The 26,977-nt window shown below is 41.6% G+C and overlaps 2 protein-coding genes across 4 annotated transcripts in view; both read left to right on the top strand.

The window, feature by feature from the left end:
* Window positions 1-4,787, top strand: part of BCR (BCR activator of RhoGEF and GTPase) — a 101,902-nt gene extending 97,115 nt beyond the window's left edge. For both annotated transcript variants that reach the window (XM_056343996.1, XM_056344006.1), the window contains one exon: window positions 491-4,787. In XM_056343996.1, the coding sequence (XP_056199971.1) occupies window positions 491-580 (90 nt within the window). In that variant the 3' untranslated portion in view covers window positions 581-4,787. The remainder of the gene's footprint in view (window positions 1-490) is intronic.
* Window positions 4,788-11,347: 6,560 nt separating this feature from the next.
* SPECC1L (sperm antigen with calponin homology and coiled-coil domains 1 like) overlaps window positions 11,348-26,977 on the top strand; it is a 70,212-nt gene continuing 54,582 nt past the window's right edge. The window contains exons 1-2 of one of the 2 annotated variants that reach the window (XM_056333757.1): window positions 11,348-11,510; window positions 26,607-26,796. In XM_056333757.1, coding sequence (XP_056189732.1) covers window positions 26,644-26,796 — 153 coding nt within the window. In that variant the 5' untranslated portion in view covers window positions 11,348-11,510; window positions 26,607-26,643. The remainder of the gene's footprint in view (window positions 11,511-26,606; window positions 26,797-26,977) is intronic. The other variant, XM_056333766.1, reaches the window with a different exon arrangement.

Below are 26,977 nucleotides of genomic sequence, written 5' to 3' on the forward strand. Positions count from 1 at the left end.
TGTTTTTTGGTTTGGTTTTTTTTTTTTTTGAGAGCTGTCTCACAGACCCATATTGCTAGCCTGGGATAAAAGGACTGTCAGTGTTCTTCTGCAGTGCTCCTCAATAACCACCTTCAGTTATGCACAACAAGATTCTTTGCTACATTCAGCTTTCTTTGGCCACTGCTGCCATTTGAAGGCAATACAGAGAATTAACACGCAGAGGCTATGTTAGCTACTCAGGCTGTTTTGTACATTCTTGATTGAGTAATGGCGAATTGGAGATCACATTTTTCAGTGCAGTGGAACACCAACACATTGTTACACCCTGCAAGCTGAAAAGTGTTTCTGAAGCACTGCAAGTTTTAATATTCCTGCTTTATTAGAACAAATATGTAACTGCAAGATGTTCCTGTGGAGAGAGCTGCAGGCACGTCTGCCAACGCTGAAAGAGCCAGGATGAGGATGAGTTAACAAGGCTTTATTATTCCCCCTTTCTTTCTCTTTCCAGGTTCAAGTTCTTCTGTACTTCCTGCAGCTAGAGACTATCCCTACCCCGGACAGCAAGAGGCAAAGCATTCTCTTTTCCACAGAGGTGTAGGTTTCTGCGATACCAACAGGACAGAAAAAAACTGCTCTTGGCATAAACCCGCCTCACCCGAGGAAAAGACGACTGGTGTTTCTTCAGACATTACTGGCCTGTTCCTGTCCTGGGGAATTACGGCCCTCAGTGCTTCTGCTGTGTGTTAACCAGAGACAAGCTGAAGAGAAAGGAGAAGAATCTCTACTCCTGTTTGGTAGGACCAGAACTGAACTGGAGATGGAGCTGTGCAGAATCTCCACTAGAAGGAGCAATAGACACTTGAACAAATGCACCACAGAGTGTGGCTGTTATTCTTGTTGGGAATGTGACAGAAGGTATTCCTCATTTTATGGATTTAATTTATCATAAAGAAACTTCCAAGATTTCTACTGGACCACTTGATAGGATATGCCTTTTTGGGTGAGGGGGAGTTAAAGGATATATCACAACTGTGTCTTTAATAACTGCTGTTTTTAAAGTACTGTTCTGGGCCACAAAAATAGCATTGCTTTGCAAGAGGAGAGAAGGGAAGGGTCTGGGATCTAAGATTCCCTCCTCAGAAATTGAAGTCTTGATTTGAACAGAGTTCTAAAGAAATGAAACAGTTTTGTGTACAACTAGAACTGTTGGTTTGTTTGGGTTTTTTTCTCTCTCTTCTTTTTCCTTTTTTTTTTCTTTTTTTTTTTTTTTTTGTCTCACTCACCCCTTCCCTTGCAAAAGTTTATACAGCTCTAGGGAAGGAGATGCTCTGCTCTTGCCTGTGTTGCACTTCTGATGGGTTTTTTGGGGTTAAGGGAGCCAGACCCAATGATGTTACACTATAAATAAATACAGCAAATTAAAGAGAGGCAGGGAGGATTAGAATCAGTGATTCTGTTTGTGATTCTGTTGTTTGTTTGCATATAAATGCAGAGGCAGGATTGCTAAATTCCTGTGCCCCCACCAAACTTACTGAAAATTAATTGGAAAGACTATTAATTCCCAACACTCCAACGAAAAGGTGTTACTACTGCAAAAATAATTGACGCATTTGTGGACACAAAAAAATAACAAACAGTGGCTATCAGTTGGGCTGGCTGCTTACTCCAGACTTGTATCAGAACATCCCTTTTTTTTTTTTTTTTTTCTTTTTTTTTTTTTTCTTTCTCCGATACTTGAATTTTTGGAGGCTTTGTACATTGCTTCTACAGGAGTCTTTTTCTGATAGATACAAATACTTCGATAGAATGTGTCAGAATGTACTTTACAGACAATCTAGTGAGTATTCTCCAGAAATTCCAACCCTGTTGTAAGAGCAGTGAAGAAATTTCTATGGAACTACATAGAGCAGTACGCAAGGTCTAGCCAAATACCAGATTTGTGTTTCCCTGCCTAAATCGGGTGAAGCCACAGGGTTACACTGGCGTACAGGACAGCAGTATTTGTCTAGGGAACTGGAGGGAAGCTCTGACTGCTGCTATCCAGAGCAAAGTGTCCTGGCTGTGAAGCAGTTGTGCCAAACATCTTGGCAGGGTGGGAGCGAGTCCATTTTCACAAACTACTCCGGCCTCCTTTACGTTCTACCCAGTTATGCAGCATCCATGTAGTGGCATCTGTCCATCATCATCCTGGCAAGAAGAAAAGTACAGCCTGAAGACAAGGGAAGGAATCAGCATGAGAAGGGGAGGGAGGGACAGATTTTGAAAGATTGGTAGTTATGTTGTCAATGTCATTTGAGGGGAAGTACGATAAAGAAAGCAACCCCTGTTATGCTGAATTTCACATTTTCTGATGGGTGATCTGCAGCCTCTCAAAAAAAAAAAAAAAATTACAAAGGAGTCTTTCAAACAAATGGAAAGAAAAAAATTAAAGGGAAACAATTTTGTAGTCACTGTAATTCTGACTGCTGCATAATATTAGAAATTATTGTACTGTGAAGTTGCAAACTCAGAAAGGAAGAAATATAAATTTCAGTTTTGTGAGTATATCAATATTTTGCATGCTTTGTAAGGATTCTTATAGGAATTTAATATTGCTTAGTATCCCTCCCTCCTTAGGTCTGGGAGCAAACCTCTTTGTAATGTAATGTACATCTAGAAATTCCTTCTCTTTGTATGTATTCCCACTACATTCCAACTTCTGAACCCATGAAACAGAAAAAGTGTCTGTAGTAGAAGGTGCTTTTTGGAGGAGGGAGGGAATGAAGGCAAGGAAACTTGAAGGCTTAAGATTTTGTATTTTTTTTTTATTATTTTGCCTTTTTGAAGGTAAAATTTAGTCACAATCCTGAAAAACTCTGACTTAAGAAAAGTCACGCAGACCAGTGAACCACACTCTATGGGTTGTTTGTTAATGTATCTGTTCTCATTTTTACATAGTGGTTCTATAGCAGTCCTTTTACTGCAAGCTGCACACCCGTCTGTTCCAAGCTGTGTGTGACACATCTGAGGCAGCAGCACTGTTGATAACTTCACGTAAAAGGAAAAAATAACATCAACCAAACTACACCAGGTGGTTGGGGGATAGCCTTTTCCTTTCGGTGTTTGGAATCTGTGGCTGCTCTTTGCAGTGTTGAAACTGGAAAGCAATACCATAATGACTGTGCCAATTTACTTTTGCCCGATTTTTTAATTTTTATTTATATAGGAAGTAATTTTAATATTAAATTACTGATCTATAGTATGTAACCACGAGAAAATTGCTTTTGCTTTGGTTACTGTTACTAGTTGTTGCTTTTAGTCTCTCATTACAATGCTCAGTTCTAATGTAACATTATCTAACATGCAGGCATGTGGATCAGGGAAAAAAGTTAATTTAACGTAACCCATTAATTATTTCTGTTAAGTATGAATATGTTTTCCCCAAAGCTGGTAATTTTGGGCTGGAAAAGATAGCACATCTTATTGCTGATGATGAAATCGTGGACTGATTTGAAATACGAGAATTGATTTCTTGAATTTCCTTTGATTTTGCAATTAAGATTTTTTTCAAATAGTCTTATGTTTTGAGAAATTAAGTATTTCCAGAAGGCTTTTATGTTTTTTTCCCAGGGATGTTGGCTGGGTTTTGTTGGTGGGTTTTGTTTTGTTGGGGTTTTTTTACTTTGCTATTTTTTTAATAAGCCTTACCATACTTAAACAAAAAGGGAATTGCAAAACTTGGTTTTAGAGAAGGCCTTCTGATTTCTACTCATATATTCCCTTGCGAGTTGCGTCAGAAAACCTAACTCTTCCATTTTCTGTATCAAAAAGGTACAATATAAACGATGTAAGAGCAAACTAGGAAGAAATTGCCCTTTACATATGTACTGGGAGTTTATGCTCTTGCGGTTCCTAGTGTATTGGAGAGACCTTTCTAAAAATGTAGCTTTCAGTAACAGGAATTTGAAATGTTGAAACTTTCAACTGAAGAATTTCAAGTTATTAGAATAGTCTGTGTGTCTCCAGTTTGAGGAGAGGAATAAGCATCAGTTTCCTGGCATTTAGAAACTATTTAAAATGCTCATGTTTGTGGTTTGGTTGTTTTTTTTCAAAACTGGATAGGTTTTTAAGTGAAATTAAAAAAAGTTAAGTAAAGCAAACTATGGGAAAAGTTTTCAAAGATGGACAAGAAATAACAGTTACTAGATCAGCTTCAGCTTTGTGTTTGTGTGTGCTTTGTATGGGAGGGGAGTGTCTGAAACCAAATCAAAACACATCCATTAAAAATGCTGCTGGTGTTCTTTATTCTTGCACAATTTTTAACAAGTTGAGGTAGTAGCTAAGCTATTTCAGGCTGTATTGTAATGCTGCTATTTTTCAGTGTATCAGCTAAGGGCAAAATACAGCAGTGTGGTGATTATATTTTGCTGATGCCCACTGCCTGCCTCGGTTCTGACCTGCAGTTGCTAACCCAAGGCCATCGGCGTGCACCGTCTGAAGCAAAACTGCAACTTCTTGTGTTGGCCACAAGGTGGTAGAACCACAGAGTATGTTTATGGGAGATGCAGTATTTTTACAGTTTATTCATTCTACCTGTTTAAAAAACCTGTTTTACGGTTGTTTATGTTAGTTTTCTATGAGTTTATTTAAACAAATGTACTGTTCTTTAAAGCATACATGGATCTCCAGATTTGTTTGTCATCCTTGTAACACTGGAAGGCATCACAATGTGTCATTTATCTTAACGTGCCATTCTTTCAAGTATGTATAGAATGTAAATTGACCAACATGGCTTTTAAAAATGTTTAAAATCTGATGGCAAAAACCCCACCGTCTCTGATTCCTCCCTGGTTAATCCTTTTGTTTCAGTGCTTGGTCATCTACTGGGATAATATTATCAGATGTGGCATTCTTACAGAAATTTTAGTGAGCAATGGAAAATGCTTTAAGAAAAACCCTTACCCTTTCTCTTTTCACTTCAAGACGACAGGGACTTCTAAGAGCTGAAGACCAATAGGTTCATGCTAGATTTAAGGGACTTGCTTTTGTTCCTTCAAGAAGAAAAATCTGAAAGGGCAATTCCTAAGTAGATACAATCAAATTAATCAAAGTCCTGGTGTAGTTAGTAACTCATTTGTTTATGCCCTCTTAAATTTGTAGTTCAGACATGGTTTTTTTTGTAAACTTTGCTATCATTGTCATAGTACTGTTAGGAAAAAAAATCTGATGCTATTCACTGCCTTTCACATAAGGTATGTGCAACTGCGATACTGGAGACTTGGATAATAATAATTCTCCATTCTGAAGTAGATTGAAATTAACGTTTATATGTATTCCATGAATTTTCTCATTGAATAGAACTAAATACATGGATTGCCTTTAAAATCAACAGAAGCTCTAAAGGAAGCGCTTACAGTTAATTATTCCTTTAAAAGGTTTTGGGGAATAAAAGTAACACAAATTCAAAATAGAAGCATAATTAGAAGTCACTCAGGTCATAGCATCTGGGACGAGATAGAAATTCTCATTTCAGGTGACAGAAGGCGTCTCGTGCCCTAGGTAACTGTGAGCAAAGACTGTCTTGCCAGTAAATCAATATTAATAGAGGAACACCAGGAATGTAGCTGCTGTAGCCTCCCGGTTCGGACGTGCTGCAACCCCTCTTCCTTGCTACAAAAAGTTCACAGTTCAGTGCTAAGAAAGCAAAGCTTATCACTTGCTCACTACCTTTTCTTTCCCCCTGTGGCAACAGATAGGGAAGAGCAATAGAGTCCATATATTACCATAAGTGAAACACCACCGCGAAGAAGGAGAAGGCTAATAGAATCAGAAAGTTACTGTTGTGCGAGCTAAAAGTCTGTTACTAGGCTGCAAGAATAAAACACCACAACATTCTGTTCTGATGAAATGGTTGAAACGGTAGGACCAAAGCAAACCTGAGTGTACATATTACTTTGATTCTTCTCCTTCCATAACCACAGCAGTAGATCTAGGCCTTCCGGGTCAAGCAAATACATAAAAGCTCTTGCCAAGAACCAGGTAATTATTAAATGCCCTAGTTTGCCTCTGCTGTTGATTCTCTTTGTGTTACCATCCATATTGGAATTGCTGGAGACCCCTGTAATAAGAGCATGCAGGTGAACCATGCCAGTGTGCTCCGTGTCACTTCCTACTGTCATGTCCCACTTTGCAGTAGAAAGACCCCTTCTTTGCAACAGAAACCACTTCATTCTGCATTGCAGAAACTACCACACAGGAGGTTCGGTTTGGAGCAGAGCTATCCCTGGAAAGAACAAAAGTATTTCCAGTCTTCTGGTGCAGAATGGACCAGGTACTGCTAAAACTTTGGGCTCTTGTAGGCCTGCTTTGTGAATTAAGTAAAATTCTATTATTTACACCTGTTCAAGCGTATTTGTGAATTAACATCATTGGAGAGTCCCCAAGCCCAGCAGAATGGTTTGCTCTAGTGCTCTGGCATAACTGCAGGCATGTTCAAATCCTCTTGTCAAAAAGGGGTTCATCAGAATGGAGAAAACTTTTTATTATTTTTTTATTTTTCACTAGAGCTTTGGTTTGTGTAACTGTTTCAGTTGTCTTTTGCCTGGTGGTCAGATGCTCTGAGAACCCAAGACATTCTACACACGAACTACTTCTCTCATCTGCAGAATGATTTATATGACGAGGCCATTTTATATCCCTGTAGCTGTACAGAAGGGCAGGCTTGTGCACAAAACAGCTTCCTGCCTGGAAGGAGAACACAGCAGCTCTCTGCAGGTGACCCAGAGGAAGGACCACAATGGGTAAAGGCCACCAGTGAGCAGATGGCCTTGGTCCTTAGATGGTCACATCTGCCCTGGGGCAGTTTGGGCAAGGCCCACAAGGCAGTTAAGGGAAGAGAGAGACTCCTCCCGTTACTTCTCACTGTGCCTAATTGAATGATCAAACGCCAGTCTACACAGAGTAGCTCAAATTTCCTGCATTTTAGTCCCATTTTTGGAGAAATTAGGATTATGCAGACTCAAGGGATTATGCAGTGAAAATGGATCCGCATCTAAAAACTATTTTGTATATAGTAGGTGGTAACATAAAAGCTGCCACAGCAAAAGGACATTTCTTTATAACAGCCTCTCTGCATCCCCTTACTGCTTCTCACAGCCTAAGAGAAATCCTGGTTTGGACTTTGCAGTTACATATGAAACTTGTGGAATCCTGGATAAAATTTAGCTACCCAGGGACAGATGTGATTACCAAGGCAGCAAGAGGAGGGTAAGGAATTGGCTGACTGAGAAGCACCACAATGAAACAGTGAATTTAAAAATCATCTCACAGCCAGACCCTGTGAAGTGTTGTCCTTTCTGTCTGTCCAGCAAAAAAAATAAAACTAAGCCTTCTCTTGCCTATGTAAGTTGTGTAGTTTGTTCTTATCTCTAGTATTACAAGTGTTTATAATCCGTGAAGAATTCCAAGGAAAGGAGTTAAGACTATTTATTTAAATATAAATACAATTAAATTATATAATTAGTGCTAAATTATCAGGTGTAGTTGATAAACAACTTGTTATTGTTTGGATAACTTCGGGTTTCATCAGAGTTAACATTGTTGGCATTGTTTTTACCATGTTAGGGAGTCAATTTTTGACATTTTATACTGCTGTTGCTAGTGCTTCAGTATCTTATTGTGTTCTGTTTTTGGAAAAGAAAACCTAATCTTAATACTTTAATACTGAAAGGTGTTGAATCTACCGCTAAACATCTCTCAGTTTAGGCCCAAAGAGAGGGGGGAAAAAGGAAAGGGGGAAAAAATAAGGGGGGCGTGGGGGTGGAGGGATTGTTACTCTGGATATTTTTTTTTTAAATTTTCTGAGAAAAGTATGAAAAAGGGATCCAAAAACTGTATTTGGGGGGGGGGGGGGGGAATCTAAGGCATTTGTAGCCTTTCTTTGTACACAATGTTAAATAAAATCTCCTGTATCTATGTTTGTCAGGTTCCTTTGGTCTTATTTAACTAAAAACTGGGCCTACATGAAATTGAATGTGTGAATTCCATTCAACTGAGTTTGCTAGGGGTATGAGATTTACCACTGGTGTTTCAAAATAAAAGGTATTTCATGTTTTACAAGGTAAAAGCTGTATCACTTACAATCTAGAGGTTAGTACAAGGTTATTGCTGAATTTAACTAAAACAAGATAATGTGGGAATATTTACATGTAAGGTAGAGAATTAGCTGAGCAAACCCATCCATTTTCAGACCTGTATTAATCCCTTTGTAAGAGTACTGCTTCAAAACACAGCCCGCCTCAGACCTTGTAAATGTTACAGTTGTGTGCAGAGCACTTTACTTGTAGTTACATATTTGCTAAGGAATCAGCTCTGGCCTCCAAGTTCTTCAAACACTGCATAAAATTAGTGTTTTTGTAGGAATCAATGTGGAAACTGAATCAGTTTAAGTCAAGTTCTCTTGGTACTTTATTTAAATCAATTATTATTTTAATCATTAATGTAATTAAAGTACATTTCTGTTTTATTATAGCCCGAATTTAATATATAAACCTCTTTATAATAAAAACATACCTGCTAGAAAGCTCTCTAGCTGATTTTCATTCAGTGGGGATCACAGGTCTCAATGGCAATATCCAAAGTAGAGAAAAATGTAGCTGACTATAATGTCTTTAAAAGTACACTGAAATGAGATGCAGGTCAAAAAAAATTAAAAAATATCACGCTTATCCCTGAACTGGGAGAGTAAGGGGAAAGTCAATGACTATTATTAATATTTCCTACCAGTATTGTAGCTGTATAATATAAAATAGTTTTCAGATTGTTTCAATGTGGAGTTCTGCAAAATGGTTGTCTCTCCATGTGAAAGCACACCTTTGTAGTGCAACCACACTGAATGGTATTAGGATGCCTCTGGGTGAGCCTGGGGGTGTCCTGTCCCACACCAGCAGCTCAGCTCACATAGCCATGCTCCAGCCACATCAAGCTCTTCACTGACTACCAGGCTGGCACTTTTCAGCTGCTTCTCCTAGCTGCTTTCCCTCACTTGAATACCCTGGGTGAGCAACACTGCTGCTGGCTTCAGGTGAACCACAGCGTGCAAGCTGGTGCAAATTCGGCCAGTACACACTTACAGTACGCTACTTCTCTGTAACGAGAAAGAATGAATGAAACTTCAGGCTGGAGAAGGATGAGAAAGAACATGAGAACATCATAACCATGGATGTTCTGTGCAAACTGCGGCACCCAAGCAGGTGTCTGCATTTTCCAGGCAGCCCCTGCTCTGCTTCCTGAGGGCCTGACAGGCTGCCCTGAGGCAGCTGCTCCCCAGCAGCCCTGCAGGATACAGCTATCGGGCTGAGACAGGATCAGCTGTACCTGACTCGGAGAGATATTTGTCTGCTCTTTGTTAGAAGCCTCCAATTACGGAGATTCTGTAATCCTCTTGGGCAATCTAATCCAGAACATAACCACAATGAGAAAGTTTTCCTAGCAGACAGTTGAATCACTCTTGCACACATCACAGGATATAATGCCGCAATATTATGCAGTTTTCTTCATTCACCTTTTAAGTTCCTGAACTAGGATACCAGCCACACGTACTGTCAGCTAGCAGCTTGTTCAGTAATTCACTGAGCTGAACAAATCACATTCTGTTTCCTGCTAGAAAACAGAAAGCAAAGCCCCTTTGTGGGCTACCGTGAGAAATACATTGTACAAAACAAACACACATTTTCCACATCCCTGGTACAGAAGGAATGCTGCTGATTGTAATTGAAATGCCATTTGCTTTCTGACAACTTCAAAATCAGTCCAAAGGTAGGAACACAGAACAACTTTTGTTGAACATACTATGGATGAGAAAACCTAGTGGAATGACATTGGTCATACTGTTACAAAACAAACATCAGAAACATTAGTTAAGTATAAAGAAGCCTTTCAATGTCAAACAAGTACACCGTGTCTGTGCAGCAGCCTTCCAGGGGAATCCCCACCAGCGAAGAACAGGCAGACTGACAGAAATGGATTGGGAAGGCCATCTAAATAACATGACTGGCTTTGTAAGACACATAAATAGAAAATTTTTCCCACAATGTAAATCAAACTATGTTGTAACATCTGGAAGCATACATGCTCCCAGTTTTAAAGGGAATTCTGATTAAACAGCTGTCATTTGCTTAGATTTACAGTATTTAAAATTAAATTTCACTCAGGATAATAAGGGGACTGTAAATCATACTTGCTCTTGCCAATCTGCAGCCCTATGAATTCAAGGAAGGAACATACTACAAGGGAGAGACTGCAATGCAGTATTACACCGAAGCGTTTTGATAAAACAACTGAATTGCTGTTGGGAGAGAGGCTTTAACCCGTGGTCTGAGCTGAACAGAAACCCCGATGGGGACACTGTCACAGGGGTATGTCAGATCAGCACATTTTCCTAGTTGCTGCATTCATAGCACTTTGCAGGCAATGCCTGTTAAGTACAGGCTCTGCTATGCCTCCCACTAAAGCATCAGTGCTGTAATTTGGGTTCATTAACTGCAGTTGCTTGTTAGTTGTGACAACAGTCACACATCCTGTGTAACAACGATAGGCTGCGAAACTCAGCAGTCTTTTAGAAGGAGCCTAAGTTCGAACGCCTGCGTTTGCACGCACACCTGGTAACCCAAGCCGGCAAAGCGACTCTCTAAGACATCTAAACGTTCGCTTCTAGCCCCCAGTGACGAGCTGTAATTAATGTCACACCGTGCAGCCAAGAACAGGTCCAGGGGCCCCGCGGCCCCCGCCCGCCCCTCGGCTGGGCCGCACCGCCCGCCCCGGGCCCCGCTGCCGAGGCCGCCCCTCCCCCCCGCTGTGTTGCACACCGCGGCTCCCCCCCCCGCCCCCGTTCCCCTGCAGCTGCACATCGGCGGAGTTATCCCAGAAAACAAACAAACAAACAAACAAACAACAAACAATGGGGGTTTGTTCTACCAAAGCCAGAGCCAGGCCTCGGCCCGGGGCCACCGCCCTCGCCCCGCCTCTTAGGCCCGCCTCAACCGAGGGGCTGCGCGGCCCCTCACTACCGGGCCGCCGCCTCTAGCCAGGGTGGGCACAGCCCCTCCCCGCCCGCGGCTGCGCCCCCCCCGCCCCCGGCTGCCCCCCGGAGGCGGCCCCGGCCGAGCCCTCGCCGCTGGCCGCCCGCCGCCGCCGCCGCCGCCCTCTCCCCTCAGCTACACCTCCAGGCGCCCGGCGCGGCCCCCGGCGGGAGGGGCGCGCGCGGAGGGCGGGAACACGGCGGCGCACGCGCCACAGGGGCCTGCGCACTCCCTCACCCACCCCCACCCCCGCGCGGGGTTGGCCCGCAGGGCGCTGGCGCCTGCGCAGTGCGGCGGCACCGCCCGCCAGGGGCGGGGCGCAGGCGGAGGCGGGCGGAGGGGTCCCTGCCGTCCCCGCGCGCCCCTCCGCGCCCCCTCCCCCTCCCGCCGGCGGCGCTCCCGGCCCGGCCCGGCGCGGTCCCCCGAGACTCGGGCCGCGCCGTGAAGAAGCGGGAAGGAGGCGGCTGCCCGGTAAGCGCCGAGCGCCGGCGAGCACAGCCCAGCCCCGACCCCCGCCCGGCCGCCGGGGGGTCGCCCGCGGGCCGCGCAGGCCCCGCCGGGGCCTATGTCCCGGGCCCCTGGCTCTCGCCGGCCGCCGCGCCTCAGCGCCGCGGTGAACCTCTTCCCGCGCCGCCCGTCCCCGGGCTCGTGCTCCCCCTCGCCGCTGCCCCCCCGTGCCCCGAGGCGCCACCGGCCGCGCTGTCAGCCCCGCTGCGCCGCTCGCCCCCTCAGCCGGCCGCGGCGGTGACAGTCGCCCCCCGCGCCCTTTAGGGGCCTCCTGGCTGAGCGCGCCGCGTCCTCCCTGTCACCCATTTTGTGACCGTCCCTTGGAGGCGCTGCCGGCGGGAGCCGCCCGGGGTGCCCCGCGGGGGCCGGGGCTGAAGTGACGGCGAGCGGGGCCGGCTGGGGTTCGCGCCCCGCCGTGGGAGCGGTTGGCGCCGCTGGCCCGTTCCCGTGGCGGGGGGTGCGCGGGAGCCGGCTGAGGGGAGAGGCCGAGCGGCCGCGCTGCGGGGTCTGTGGCGAGGGGACATCTGCCTGGGTTCTGCTTTCGTGCTTGCCTGCAGTGCCGCGTTTCTGCGGGTTTGTAGCTGAAAGACCCTACAAGTCCCGGTTCTGTGCCTGCTGTCTGCCTCCCTGCGCCTCACGGTGTTCCTTCGTGCCAGCCTTCCGTGAGCCGGTGGTGCCCGGGTGGAGGGAAGTGGGTTCCTGTAGCTGGGCCCAAACCGAAGGGCCACCAGCCTGTGCTAACCTCTACACTCGGTGCCCTCAGAGAGAAAAACAACACGGTGCTGATGCTCAGCAAACTGCACACTTCTCTCCATAGCAGCGTCTCACCCACTGCCTGCAATTGCATGAAGCGTCTGTCTGTGCTAGGTGCTGGAAAAGGGGCTCTCTTGTAGCAGAAAAGGTGTCTTGTAAGCGGTTCCACTGGGTGAAAGAGCCGTAGCTTGTCAGAGTATGTAGTGAGTGTGAGCTCTGCTCACCCCAAAAGCAAACATAAACCTTTTGTTGCTGCTTCCTGCTTAATTAATGGTATGGACTTTGGCTGCTGAAATGTAGGCAAACTAAAGTCAGCAGCTGCTTTTAACACTCTGTGGATCACAATATAGTTCTATAATAGCTCAGAAGTACAGTTTCTTCTGGGCTGTTTTTTTATTTCTCCTCCTCCAGCCTAGTTGGTTGCTGTTAGGTAGTTACTAACAAAAATGAGAAAGAGCAGGTCATTGTAAACAGTCGGAGACCAAAACTGAGAAACTGAGATGGCAGTAGTGTCTCTCGCTTTTTGTAACACTGCCACTTAATTTTCAGTTAATGGAAAAATCAGATTCTAGGCTCGTAGACTATGTGAAATAGAGAAAAACTTGATTTTTCAGATGTTTTTGCATGTCCAAGGAACCATGTTCTATTTTTCTTTCTTTATTGAATACAATACGTAATTGTGGGGAACAAAACATCTCAAATCTTTTAAATTTATTGTACTGTTTCTGTCAAACAGCTCCATCCAAATGAATGCTGCTGTGCATATTTCTAGTTATTTTATCTGCTGAAGTTGAAGAGCTGTTTGTTGACAGGAGTTTTGGTGTGATCATTGATAAAGATCTGTGTTCTATCTTTAGTAGTATAAAGGACCGTTTTATTAAATTTGATGGTGGTGGAATGTCACAACAGGCAAACCGCTGTGCAGGGATTTCCAGTTCTCACGGACTGTAGTTTTGTGTTTTGCAGCTTCCCAGCACTGCGGTATTTTCCCTTTCCCTCCACGTTCTAAGGCAGTGTGATCTCTGGCCTTCCAGGCATGCTACTAAGGGTGTCTTCTGTATCAGGCATGAGTGAAGGTTTCCCTTAATGGAGAGTGTGTCTATAGCAGCAAATCAAAGGAGACTTGGATGTTAGGCTGAGGTCTGGCATGTGATCGTTCATGCTAGTAAATTGTCAGTGTCGTCACTAGTATGGCCACCTAGCGTTTTCCTAAGCCTTATGTGGGCATCATTCAGAAGTGGCAAATGCTAGGACTTCTCCAAAGAGATATGGGACATGGCCACCCTCTTTGGGTGGGGGAGAGAGGAAAGTGATTTTGGCTGTGTAGTCACAAATCAAACAATGCAGGTTTGCCTCCAGACTGGAGAACAATCTCTGGCCTGTGTTAATCACTAGTGTAAGGTATAGCCAGTGAGTTTAGGATTTTCTGTCTAAGTGCATGTTGGAATAGTAACACTTCTGCTGCAAAGATGTCATTGTGCAGAATAGATGAGGTGATGTACAGTTAACATTTTAGATTTTAGGCATGAATAAATATATACTTAGAAGTAACATGGTGAAGGGAAATAAGTTTGTGCCGTTTTTGCTTTACTGTTGGTATGAAAGAGAAAAATATATTCTCAGAAGATGGAGACGTGCAATGGAAACTTCTTAAGAGGTCTTTCACTAATGTACTTCAGAAGTTCTTCTTTTCTTGCCTTGATCTTGCAACGTTAGAGCCTGTCTTGCCAACTAGGATCCAGATATAGAAGTTGTATAGTGCTATTAATGTGACTGAATCTCTTGCTCAGTGGGGAAAAATAGTGTAAGAGAGGTTATGCTTGTACTTCCTGGCTTAAAAAATCACCCCATTTGATCTTATTTTTAGCCTTTATACTGAAAAAAGGAGAAAGAATGGGTATTAGAGGCTGAGTTATATACTTAAATGTAGCCTTAAGTGACTAGTCACAAGGAACATATTACTTGTTTCTTTTGAGCTTATTCCAGCTGAAATGATGAGAGAAGCCACCATTTGGAGGTCTTAACTGTTTAATGCAGCCTGCAGGTAATCATAGGATACTCTCTTTTAACACATGAATAATTAATCATTAGATTTTTCACACACGTGTGTGATTTTCTTTGGCGAAGAGGACTTCTTCTTTACTGCAAAAGCACTGCAACTTGTGATCTTCATCTTTGTAAGTAAATGTTTCAGGGTACCTTAATTCTGAAAAAAACCTGACACTGTGTTGCAACTAGTAGCTTTCCAAATTGCAGAAAAGAGTAATACAAGAGTAAATTGTGAAGTTTGGTAAAAGGAGAATTTTTAAAGGGGATTGATCTGCAGAATTTCATTACCAAACAAAACTTAAAAGTCATCATTTAGAACTAGCCATTTGTTACATATTAAAGGGTAATAAAGCCACTTAAGCAAAATGTCAAGAGAGAAAATAACTCACTTGTACTGACTTCAAGACTTGGTTTGACATTTATGAAAGATAAGTCTTTCACGATCCTCAGTTAATTTTATTTTCCGGTAGTGTTTGCCAGCACGAAGCCAAGCTAATGATCACCTGCAACTAACTGGTACATACAGTTTTATTCAGGAAAATAAACTGAGCGACTAACACGTAGTACTTAAATAGTATTAAAAAAGAATAAAGGTAGTATTGAAGTACTCAAGTGATATATTTGATGACATCAGCCTGAGAGTATTGGTATTTTTCTGATGTTAAAAACGTTTCCTTGATTTTGGTCATTTAGCTAATGTAGGATACGTGTTCTCCACAGATACATGCGGTGACTAATGATTTCCTATGGGATATACGCTGGGGGTGGGGGCTGGGGGCGGTGGAAAGCTTGACCAAGAGGCTGGCATTCTTAATGCTCCTTGAAACTGTGTGTTCTTAATACATTTCTATATACATTTTTAATTAAAAGCACACAGTGGTTTGGCAGATGAAGCCTTCTTGAAACTTTGGCTACAGAATTTGCTTGCTATGTGAGGGTTGGTGCTGGAGAGGCTCCTTCAACATATTTCACTGTTCATTGCTAAAATGTTGGCAGTCTTCATATTGACAAGTCTTAACTGACACAGAGAAGTTCATAGAAATGATCTATTAGAGCTTGACTTTCTCTGTTTAGCTGTAGGACTTAAATTTATATTTTTTTACTTTTTACAGAGTTGCCAAGTTGTACTGAGCTTGAAGTTTATTTAGCAAGCTAAATGACACTGAGATTTGATAATGGGTGTGCATTTAAAGTAACATCTGTTGTGTAGTGATGAATCTCTTTGCAAACAAAGATCTTGTCTGTTTCAATTTGCTTTTCCCTTAGAAGTAACCAGTGTTGTAAATAGTTAATGGCAAATATTTTCTTCAGGTCAGTGAAGGAATATGGGCTTTTCTGGAGGAAAAGAAAAAAAATAAAACCTGTTCTTTATAGTCACGATTCGTACTACAAATCTGCCTGATTCTGGTTTTGCTTTTCTGTCTTTCTGTGACAAAAATGGTCTTCCTTTGCTACCAATGACAGAATCATGCAAAGCTACTTTTTATCTGCACTCTCATCAGATGGACAATTACATGTCTCTTCTGGAAATGATGGAACTTCTTAAACAGGTGTAGTTGCTGGAAGTTGTAGTCAAGTTATTCTTGACTTAGGATTTGTAAATACAAGATGCATCCTTGAACGTGGCGATATCACTGGGTTTGACTATACCAGGAACTTTCATCAAGAATTAAGATTTTAAAATGAACACTTTCTAACATAAACTCTTCCCCGACATCTGTTGCTATTCCTTCTAGCCTTATACAAAAGTACAGGAGAGAGTTTCCTCAACATTGTAGGTATGGGCATCCCTATGACTCTGAAAAAGTTTAAGCATGCTGTCATGCTGTTCGCCAAAGGTTTTGATAGTTTGCTAGGATAGATATTACTGTGATTTACAACCAGGTTCAGCCACAAGGAGCTGGTTGTCTCAAAGCCATAGAGGAAAAAGCCATGTAGGAATAGAACCCAGAGTCCTGATTTAATAGGGAAGTATCCTTATTTCATAGTAGATAAGTTCCTTTACTGATATAATTGTGCTTAATTGAGTGAGCATTGTGGATTTGCAAGACTGGCCTATCCCACTTTCTTCAATGCTGTGGTCATTGTTCTTTTTCTTCTTCCAGATGCGATCAGCACTGTAAGTGACACACTAAGGCTGATGGGGAGTGAAGCTGCTGGAGGTCCCTGTGGCTCCAGCCTTGCCATGGTGCTGCCAGCCCTTCATTCTGATGAGCTCAGGGGCTTGGTCCCATGTCTTTGGAACACTGGCTTTTCATGTATATTGGGTCACTCTCCTAACCTCTTTTTGTTTCCCACATACAAACTTACTGGTATTTTCAGCCATAAAAGCTTGTCATTAATGGCAGGAATTTATTTGTTGTATTTATGTGTCAGTTGTCACAAAGAAACAAAAACTGCTGTTCGTACAATGTGCTCCTAAGCTCTGTATTATGCTTTCAGGGTCTGATCTTCTACATGCTGATATTCTAGGCTTTGTACCTATTTCTTTTTACATTTTAGCTCTGAGTGTGATTGAAAGATACCAAACACTTTCAATTCATAGTAAACAGTATAAATTCTGTTTGTGAAAGCTCAGGAAAAATATTAAAAACATTTTAAAGATTATCATTCCAATTGGGCACATGAGATTTCAGTCTACTTACATTTCACATAAAATTATACAGATATGCATTATAAGAGCTTCTTGACAGTTTTCTGAAAATGTTTCTGATATAAACCTGTAAAAAATAAATAGTATCTATCTACAGAAGAAAGTTCCATGAAGTCTATAACTTAAGGATATTAGTCTTAAAGGATAGTTTAAGTAAAAAATAACGATGAAGATTTCAGTATAGCCTTTTTTAGTAGAAAGACTACATTTTTCTGGAGGGAATGGAAAAAATATTCCAAGGCCTTCAGCCAAACATCAAAGGCTCGCTGTGAAATCTGAAGGTATAGGAGCTTCTCAAAAGCAATACCATAGAAGTGCTTCACAATGGAAAGTACTCAAGTGTTAGGCACTTGGCATTCCGAGGTGGTATCAGCACATCAGCAGTCACATCAGTTAGGGATGCTGTGCTGGTCTTGAGCTTTTAGTGCTTTCCCAGGCTCTGTCCCGTGTGGAGTCCTGCATTGCTCCAACAACCAAACCGTCCAAGGAAACAGGGACTCCACAAACTGGTTAGTGAGTCATCCTTTTCCAGAAGGCTTGGAATATAAATGTAGAAGAGAAACAGTATCTCATCCTTATTCCTGGGGGAGGGAAAAATATAATAGTGGCCTCTCCAGCCTGTCCCAAGGACTGTTCTCTATGACTCAAAATGTGTGTCCTTGGGCTTCCACACTGGGGTAGGTAAATGCTCCTCCCCTAGCGATACCAGGGTATTTAGGGAAGATTTGCATGCCGTTCTGTCTCCGTCTGTGAAGCCTGAAGGATTTTAAGCTAAGTAATGCGTGTGCTGCTGCTAGGTCTTGGAGGTGAAGGAAGATGTGGGTCAGAGCACAGAACTGAAGCCCATAGGCAGCTAGTCTTCAGACCCCTCAGTGTCCTGTTTTGTCTTTTGTTGATGGCTTAAAAATGATATGGTTCATTTGTTGCCTCATCTATCTTACCATGTGGCTTCCACAGAATAGTGGGGCTTGGGAAGTGGTAGTTGGGTGGCAGGGAGAGGTTCATTTAAGTCAGGGCTGTTGCTGAGTGTCCAGTAGCCTGAGACTGAATTAAAACACGTTTGGGCCTACACCTTCTCTGAAAGGGTGAACCTTCCTCGTCGTTCCCAGTTCACTGTCCCACTGCTTCCTTTGCATAGTATCTAGCAATTATAAGGGGAGTCAGATCAGTCCTGATCTGACTGAAAGACCAACTCATCAAAAAACAAGCTATGATCTCTAGAATTAAAAGAAGGGAGAGGACTGAGGAAGGGGTGGGACTGCCTTTTTTGGTGGCAGGGTACAATTAAATTACTTTTATGACTAGCTTAAGCAATCCCCAGCAGGCACTTCCCCCAGACTTAGCAAGGCTGGCTTGTGGATGGGCCATTCCCATCCAGGCCATTCCCTTGGTCCCACTGAGACCAGAATGGTCCTTCTGGGGCTGGGAATCCCAGAGCTGTAAGCTGTGAAGGTCCTCAGGGGATGTATCTCCATATGCTTTTCCTGTTGTGTTTTTTTTTTAATTTTTTATTTTATTTTCTGTAATGCCTTCAGGAATGTTGCCAGACCAGGTCGGTGGTGAAGTGGACTTAGTGAGCATCCAGTCGCCTCCCAGTTCCATAAATCCAGGCAACAGAAAGTCCTCAAGTTGAGAATACATTAGCCAAAAGCTGGCAACAACAATTTTGTAGTCGTCACCATGCTGGAAACAGGATTTGGGGGTTTTGGGTTTTGCATGAACTGAAGATCTGATGGAGTGTTCTGGATGAACGTGGGACCTGGTCAAAGTTACTCACCTTACAGGTTTTACCTGTAACATACGTGTGGTGGGAGCCACTGGTCTGGCTCATGAAACAGCACATGGCACGTCCTTTCTGTCACCGGTTTTCTAATGAGAGCTAGGCTGCTGCCTGCCTTTCTTCTCGCTGTGAACTTCACGCAGCAGAAGCCTTTGCTGCAGTTGTTGATGCAGGAATTCAGCTGACAACATTTTCAACGGACAAAAGGGAAGAGGTCACCTACTCTAGCCGGCACTGTTGGGAACAGCTGTGCTGGAGGCAGATACATTGCAATGAAATGTGGCTTACTGAGCTAGTCAGTTTGAAACAGAAGAAGGCTGTTGTGTTGTGCGCTTTTTGTTGTGCTATTCTGCCAGATTCACTGGTCTTAAAATTGTACGTTGCTCGTTCTGAAAGTACTTCCCTGGCAGTGCAAGGAAAATTTCCATGTGTGCAGGGGAATCTGATTGTTGGTTAAGGAATACAGTATATACTTAAGTTTATATGACACTAAATACACCTTTGTAACTGGATGTTTATTGATATTTTTTTAAATTATTTTTTTTTTGTGATAACACTTTAGAACATGCTTGCAATGATGACAGATAACAACGCTTTCAGTTAATGTAGTTAACTGACCAAGTGTCACTTTTTAGACTAGCTGCTTCTATAGGTAAAGCTGGCCAGTCCTTTGTCTGGGAAATTTATTGTGTTAATTTTATTTTTTTTCTCAGCAAACCTACAGTGCCAAGTTAAGAGTTGGTTCTATTTTATTGGAATATTAACCTGAGTGGTTTATAGGGGAGGTTGATATTTCTACTAAGTTTGTTTAAGCCTTTAAAATCTACCATAGAGGCATAATTGCTACCCAGGAAATAGGTATATATTACATCATTTGTTAGCGCATGGTTTAACATTTGGATGCAACTGTGAAATTTAGCAAAAGGAGTGAAAAGTTACAAAGTATCCAAAACCAGGTTTTAGTGTCCCTCCATGTTTATTGTACTAATATTCTACATACTGTATTCCCCTCTTCTGTTTCCTTTATCGTGTTCTGCTGGTTGAGGTTTATCTCAGCTTGCACTGTAAGGGACACACAGACTGCCTTCAGATAGAAAAGATATTTTTCATTACATGTATTATCAATACCAGTGAAACAAAACCTATTTAATAGTAACGTGGATGGTGTTCTCATCTATAGTGTCAGCAGCCATAGCTAATGGGCATGCTCCAGGGTACCTCATGCCTGCTTAGAACATTTTTAATCAGCACTAGGATGGATACCAATAAGGTATAGATTTACCTGGCTTTTTGTTCTGGTTTCCAAAACTGTAACTTAACTTTGTAAAAAAATAATTTAAAAAGTGCTTTGGAAGATACAGTCAATGTAGAAGTTAGTGCTGAGATCCAGTTATGGACAGTGCTCCCCTTCCTCGTGGAACAAATTCCCCATGATAGGAAGAATCAGTTGGACTTAGTTGAACACTTGTTTTTTCTTTCCTTAGCAGTGGTTTGAAATAGCGGTTGTATAAAGTAGGAGCTTGAAAACAAGACTATGTTATTTAATTTTGTTATGAAAAGGCTTTTAGAGCACGGTTCATAAGTTTAGGAGTTCTTCTGTAAATGTTCCTGTCACTTGTCTGGAATGTTAAGTATTGCAACGGTTACACATTGCTCACAGCAGTTACAGCTCTGAAGTTTTCTCCAAAGAAGGAGTAGAGAAATTTAGGTGTATAACAGCCAATTCTTGCCCAAACCTCTGGTTGTTCCTCTCTTCTGTTTAAAAGAGAAGCAGCAGTAGCTAATGTGGCTTGAAAACAGTGGATGGGTAACATAACATAAAGGTAGAATTCCGGGTTTTGTAATTTCACAACCTGTAATGGAAAACTGTTAAGACACTTTTGAATTTTTAAAGTAGAAAGCAATAGGATAGTCTTTCTTTCCTAAATAACTACCTGCAGCAGTTGTTCCAAAATAGCAGCACTCATAAATCATTGACATCTGTATGTATTCCTCGTGGCATAAGAACTTAGCAGACACTGCCCTGCCTGGTGCAGGGATCCATCCTACCTGGTGCTTTGGGTCCAGCCATGGCTGTGAGCAGATGCCTCAGGAAAAAAAAAAAAAACCAACACAAAATCAAAGTCTTCCCTCCTACCATGATTGCTGTCCCAACCTGCAATTATTTTTGGCTCAGAGGGGTTTCGGAGCCCTTTGTGCTCAGCCATTTAGCATCCATTAGGGAATTTCTCTTCCTTGTGCATGTCCAGTCTGCCCTTCCACTTGCACTTCATGCAGACACAGCATTCTTTCAATCTGCATTAAAAATACAGCTAATTTTTCTTATTTTGAACCTGGCTCTAATTTCATTTGTTGGTCCTTAGTTTTAGTACTGGAACAGATGATTAACAGCCAGTCCCAGTCTGCCTTTTCAATGCCATTCAAGATTTCATAGGCCTTTGTCGTGTTCCCTGTGAGATGTCTTGCATACCTTTGATCTTATTTTTGCCCCTTGCTGAACCTTTTTCGGGTCTATAAGAAATCATTCTTTTTGAGGTTGAGAGACCAGAACTGCACATACCAAATGAAGTGTGGGTAGATGGGAAAAAAATTTGAGTGTGATATTATTGTTTAATGGTTTGTTCTTTATTCCTTTCTTTAATAATTCCTGGAATTGCTTTGCTTTTTTTGCCCTATTCCAGACACTGTACCGATAGTTTAATGAAGCTGTGAATCGAAATGCTGAAGTCTTGCTGAGCAAAGTTTATGAGTTGAAAGCACATTTATATATGAAGCTGAGGTTGCTTTTCCCCAAAAGATAGAATGCTTTGTGTTTACCTACATTTAATTTTATTTGCTATTTTTGTTGTCCAGTTACTCTCATAAGGGTCTTCTGTGATTCTGTGCAGTTTTCTGTTATCCTTGGTATCTTAACCCTCTAGCATCAGCAAACTTTCAAGTCACTAAAACTGATGTCTTGATCTTAAGCAATAAAAAAAATGCAATGCTTGCTCTGGCCTTCTGGAATCCAGCGGTAATGGATTATGTTTTTGTAATTATTGAGCAAGAGGCAGGGTTGTAGAGTTTGCTTGTGCAGCTTGCAGGCTGAAAGTTTGAGCTGTGGACATTAGAAATGTAGAGAACTCTTGTCTCTTACTGTGTAGCTTATTTCACATCCCAGATGTTAAGCTCTTGGTGCCTATGCTGTCTTGCCTGCGGAGACAGCAGGAAGTTCTGGATCTGTGTTTTATGGGGGGGTTGAAAAGGCTGTATTTCATAATCATTTCTTCACAGTTCAGCCTTTTGGGACTGTGTAAGTGACCTAAAAATGTCATTCCCTAATTATTTGGGCAAAAGTTGCCAGCCTAAATATATCAAAACCAAAGAACTTTTAGAAATAGAGAGTGAAAGTGCACTGACTCGATTGCTTTTAAATGTGAATATTTGTATTTTCATCTGTAATTTGGGTATTTGATTTTTCAAAAATGATCAGTATCCTCCAGTTTGAGGGATTCGTTGTTTTTATTTTTTTGAACTCTTAAAAGATAATTCTGAGATTATTTATAATTTTCTTTAATAATTGACTCTTTTTTTTTAATAGATAAAACTGCTTAATCCCTCTTGATACCTCATATTTTCAGCCAAAGGCAAAAGGCTAATACCTTCTCTGGTGCTTAACCCTCTCTCACCTTATAGGCACAGGAAGCTGTTTTTTGTATTCTTATAATGGAGCTTTTGTGACAGCAATACTAGCATAAATAAGTACATTAAATAATGGATGAAGTTAAAATAATCACAGTAAGAAATCATATGCACACCCTGCACCCTCCTGCCTCAGTTTTCAGGTTTCTAAAGAGGACATAAGAGTAACCCTGAAAGCATTGCATGTTGGCTGGGTGAGTGTATCATATCAGTTTACCGTAAAAAGCAGAGCCTTGCTATTGGGCAAAACACTTTTAAATTATTATTTATGGAGGTGTATTTGTAGTTGGTATAAAATGCAGGGCTGGTTTCCCATGCCTCCGCCAGCGCAAGGAGAGCACGCTCCTGAGCAAGATTCCCTTTTTGTTTCCTATACTATGTGTGCTGTGGAAAGAGACACATCTGGGAAAGGATACAGGTTAGAGTGAATAGTTACATTTTCGTTTAGGAATGCAGTCTTTCTATCTGATATTTTGGGCTTGTTTTGGCTTCTCTCCATCCTGATTAATTTTATAATTGATACTGTAGTGCTAGCATTAATCAAATTTTTTCCAGTAACATCTTGTGTCTGTTGATAGATGAGTATTTTGTTTAGTAGTGTGATACGAGGGACTTTCGAAGTGTTTCTTGACTGTCTCATGGATTTGCAACTTAATAACACTGCAGCTTTTTAGTGTTAGTTTTCTATTTCACTCTTTTTTTTTTTGCTTTCTCCCCCTCCCCCCCCCCCCCTTCTTTGTTTTTTGAGGTGGGAGGAAGTGTGTGTAAAGGGAAAGGAAGTCTTCAGTAATTCCTTCTTTCTCCCTAGGGCAAAATATAAACTCCAGATTTATTTGCAGTATTCAAAACAATAGTGAAATAATGGTTTAGCTCTCATTTGAATTATTAGTGTTGTGTGTTAATCTTCAGGAAGCCTCATTTGGCTAGTGAGCATTCTGTTACCTATTTTAAAATCAGCATTGGGCAGAGACAAATTTATTGTTGATTCCTAATACTTGTGTGTTAGGAATGCGGTGCTCTTCTGTAGAAGCATAAAGGTAGTCTTTATGGACCCTGTCTGCCTTTTGAGAAACTGGGTGAAGTAGAGCTTTTTCCACTTACAGTTCAGCAATATTGATGTCTTCTGTTCTCAGTGCCAAAACCCCATCTCTTTTTCCTTCCTGGAGCAGACGGGAGGGGAGAAATGGGCACAGAGAGGTCATAAATTCACTTAGGAACCTAAGTGAGCGGCTGCTTTTAGAGCCTGTAATGCTAATTAATGTATTGTTCTTTATTTAAGTAAAGTTGGACTCATTTGTATCTTTTTCTCAGTTTTTAAACTATAATTGCACAATCTTCTTTCAGTAAGAAAGTAACTACTACAGCTTTGTTTCTCTGGAAGAAAAACACTGCCTGGCCCTCCCTGTCCTCTGAGTGAAGTTTCTGGAAAGGTGGTTCTGCCTTTGAGTGTCAGTAAATCACAAATAGTGTTTTTCAGTGTCACATTTATGGATACTTTAAAGCAATGCTGTGATGAAACATGAGAATTACACTTAGTTACTTTGTTGAGCTTTCTTATTACATCACTTCTCTCTGCAGTTGCTGTTCTTGGAACAAATAACCATGGCATGTTTTCAGGAACACTTCTAAAACATGCATTTTTAGAAGAGTTAATTGCAGAACTTTTCTGTTAAAAAAAAAACACATTTGATTTTGCAGTCTTTTGTCACTGATGACCTCTGTGTATGTGTAGGAGTATAAATGGTTTGTACTGTAGAAGCTAATGCTAGCCTGTATTTCCTTTTGGGATCATACATCCAGTTACTGTATTACTTGCATATCTGAAATGAACTGCTCTTTTACTGTGCATGCAAAGATCATGTGTGCAGTGTGTATCTGGCATGTTGTAAGATGTGTCAGACTTGATGAATGTGCTCTGTAGACTTGACAAATGTGTCTTGCAAATGGCCATTGCTGGATGTCTGCACGCCACCTGGAGCTACTGCTTGATCTAGATTGCCAGACAAGGTTGTCAAGCTCTGCCCAAATATACGATAGCCACATCGTTGCAGTACCCAAACCTTCATTATAGTGCTGGTTTTCTAGCTCTATAAGCTGTCAAAAAGCTGGGATTCTGATTTACTGGGTTTGTTGCGAGTATATTTTTTTCTTTGGGGTAATTTTTTAAATGCAGTCAGCTTCACAACAAGCTGTACACTGAAAATTTGTGTGACTGCTTCTTAAGCATGCTATGGGCAACTTTTTAATGTAGTCTGTAGAACATCAAAATATCATTCAGTACTAATGATGCCAGTTTGACTAAACAACCCTATGCTCTTTGGTCTTTCAATTTTAATTCTTAATTGAATAAGATCAAAAGCACAAGTAAGTGTTTAACTCATAAATATGAGAAAGGCAAGAAATATAAGTGTGGCAACTTGGTCCTACCTGTAAATATTAGTGTCTGCTTTTGGAATCCAGTAAGCAGTTGTACCACTTAAAATTATGTGTGTATAGCAAACATAGTACCTTCATGGGGCTTTCTGGTTTGGGTTTTGGTTTTCTTAGGAGTGTCTCATTTCAAATTATCTCTCAGTTATTTAATCTTCTGTGAAGGCGTTGTGATTACTGGTAGCCGTATGGCAGGACTGGTGCATTTTTGACATTCTGATGATGAAACTGCAACAGCAAACAAAGTTTTCTGTGTCTGTTCATGCCAGCTTTCAGAGCTAAAGGGAATCTGGAAGCTATAAACAAATATTTTCAGTGTCTTAAAATGAAACTTCCTGTTGCTTCTATTAACAGCACTTAGGGGTCTGAGGAGGCAAAACTCCTGGTGTTTTACTGACTTTGATAAAAGTCAGACTTGAAATATAGTTGTGTGCTGCTGAGGTGGTAATGGGGAGGAAGGAGTGTGTGTAAGGGTATGGTGTTAATTTTGTTAGCTGAAATGAATTAGTACTCCTGATTAGTGTGATTTTGTGTTGCCCAACTCATGCACTCAGTCATCAGTCTGTTTTTTATACCTTTGAAATGCTTCACTTCTTAAGAGATGGAAACAACTGATGTGTTTCATGTTCCTAATCAGCTGCCGGATATTGGGCTCAGATAAACCCAATCACTTACTTCCACCCAGAATCTGTGAGACTGAAAGGGGAGTGGAATTTTCCTTAGTCTTCCATCCTATGTCTTCTGACTCAGCGGAGGTGAAGAAAACAGCTGCTAAGGATCTCACTTTTGCAAGAGGGAAGAAGATCCCAATGTGTCTAATCTTTCTGGTAGTCCCTGCTTCAAATTAATGGCTTTTGGCTAGTTACCCTTTCTTAGGTTGTCTTACAGAATTAGCAGTTCTTGTGATAACTGCAGTGTTTGGGTCTGCTGCAGCTGCTCCTGGTTTAAGTAAAGCCAGCTTTGTTTTCCAAGGTTTTGTTTGTTTGCTCATGGTTGGAATTGACAGCATTGACAGTTGTCTGCTCTTTGAGAAAACTTGCAGGCAAAGGTAAAGATGCTGAAGTGTCCTGACTGCAGACTGGGATGTAGTGGGGTGCTTCTGGTTTCTTCTCGGAGATAATCCTCATAATCGTATGACTAGTATTAAATTTGGTAAAATCCCATGTGTTTATAAACATGATTTTTAATAATAAATGGTTTCAAGGAATCTGATTTTAATTTCTTTTAATTTTTATAAAACACTTTCTCTCTGCAACTGCTGTTACTCTCTCAGTACTTTAGATACCAAGCGGGTGGTAATCTTTTCTCAGATCCAGTGTTGTTGGTCGTCAGGCTATTGCCTGAGTACTCCCACGGTATTTTCCTTCCCACAGTCAGAAATAAAGGGCATTGCTGCCTTAATAAGCCTTTCTTTTGCTAGCTAACGAGTGAACTCGGCAACATGGGTCACTTGTAAAATATCCTCAGTTCAGTGCCATTTGTGGAAAGAGAGCTGAAAAAATGGTTATAATTTGGAGTGGAGCTGTAGGAAGTGCTTAGTTCTTGGTAAAAATTCCTTCTTTAAAAAAAGCAAAAGCCATTGGTCAGTTGCATCTGTTCTGTTTGCCTCTGTTTTGTGGTCTTTACTGCTGTCGTGGACTTGTGATCTTAAATAGAGCATTATAAAGACATTGCTTTTCATTTGTATTTAAAATTTCTTTCTTTCTTCTTGTAGATTTGTTTGTAAATGCATCATAAACAGACAGCCCAGAATGAAGAAAGCAAGCAGGAGTGTTGGCTCAGTGCCCAAAGTGCCTGGAGTAAATAAAACTCAAACAACTGAAAAAGCCAAACCAGAAAACGGCTCCTCAGTGTCTGCAGTAACAAAACTCTCCAAAACCGGGACATCAGCAGCTCTTTTGAAGGTAATAACCAATAGAACGTTCTGATTGATTCTACTCTTTTTAAAGCTTTACTGTAAAAAACATAATTTTAAAGCATGTCTTTAATGTAGCTTAGAGTAGAGGTTTGTTATATGGGTAACTGAAGGGAATTTGAATAGCTACACAGTACTGGGCAGGGTGATAGGACCTTGTGTGGCATTTG

Source organism: Falco biarmicus, chromosome 1, assembly GCF_023638135.1.
Source record: "Falco biarmicus isolate bFalBia1 chromosome 1, bFalBia1.pri, whole genome shotgun sequence".
NCBI lineage: Eukaryota > Metazoa > Chordata > Aves > Falconiformes > Falconidae > Falco > Falco biarmicus.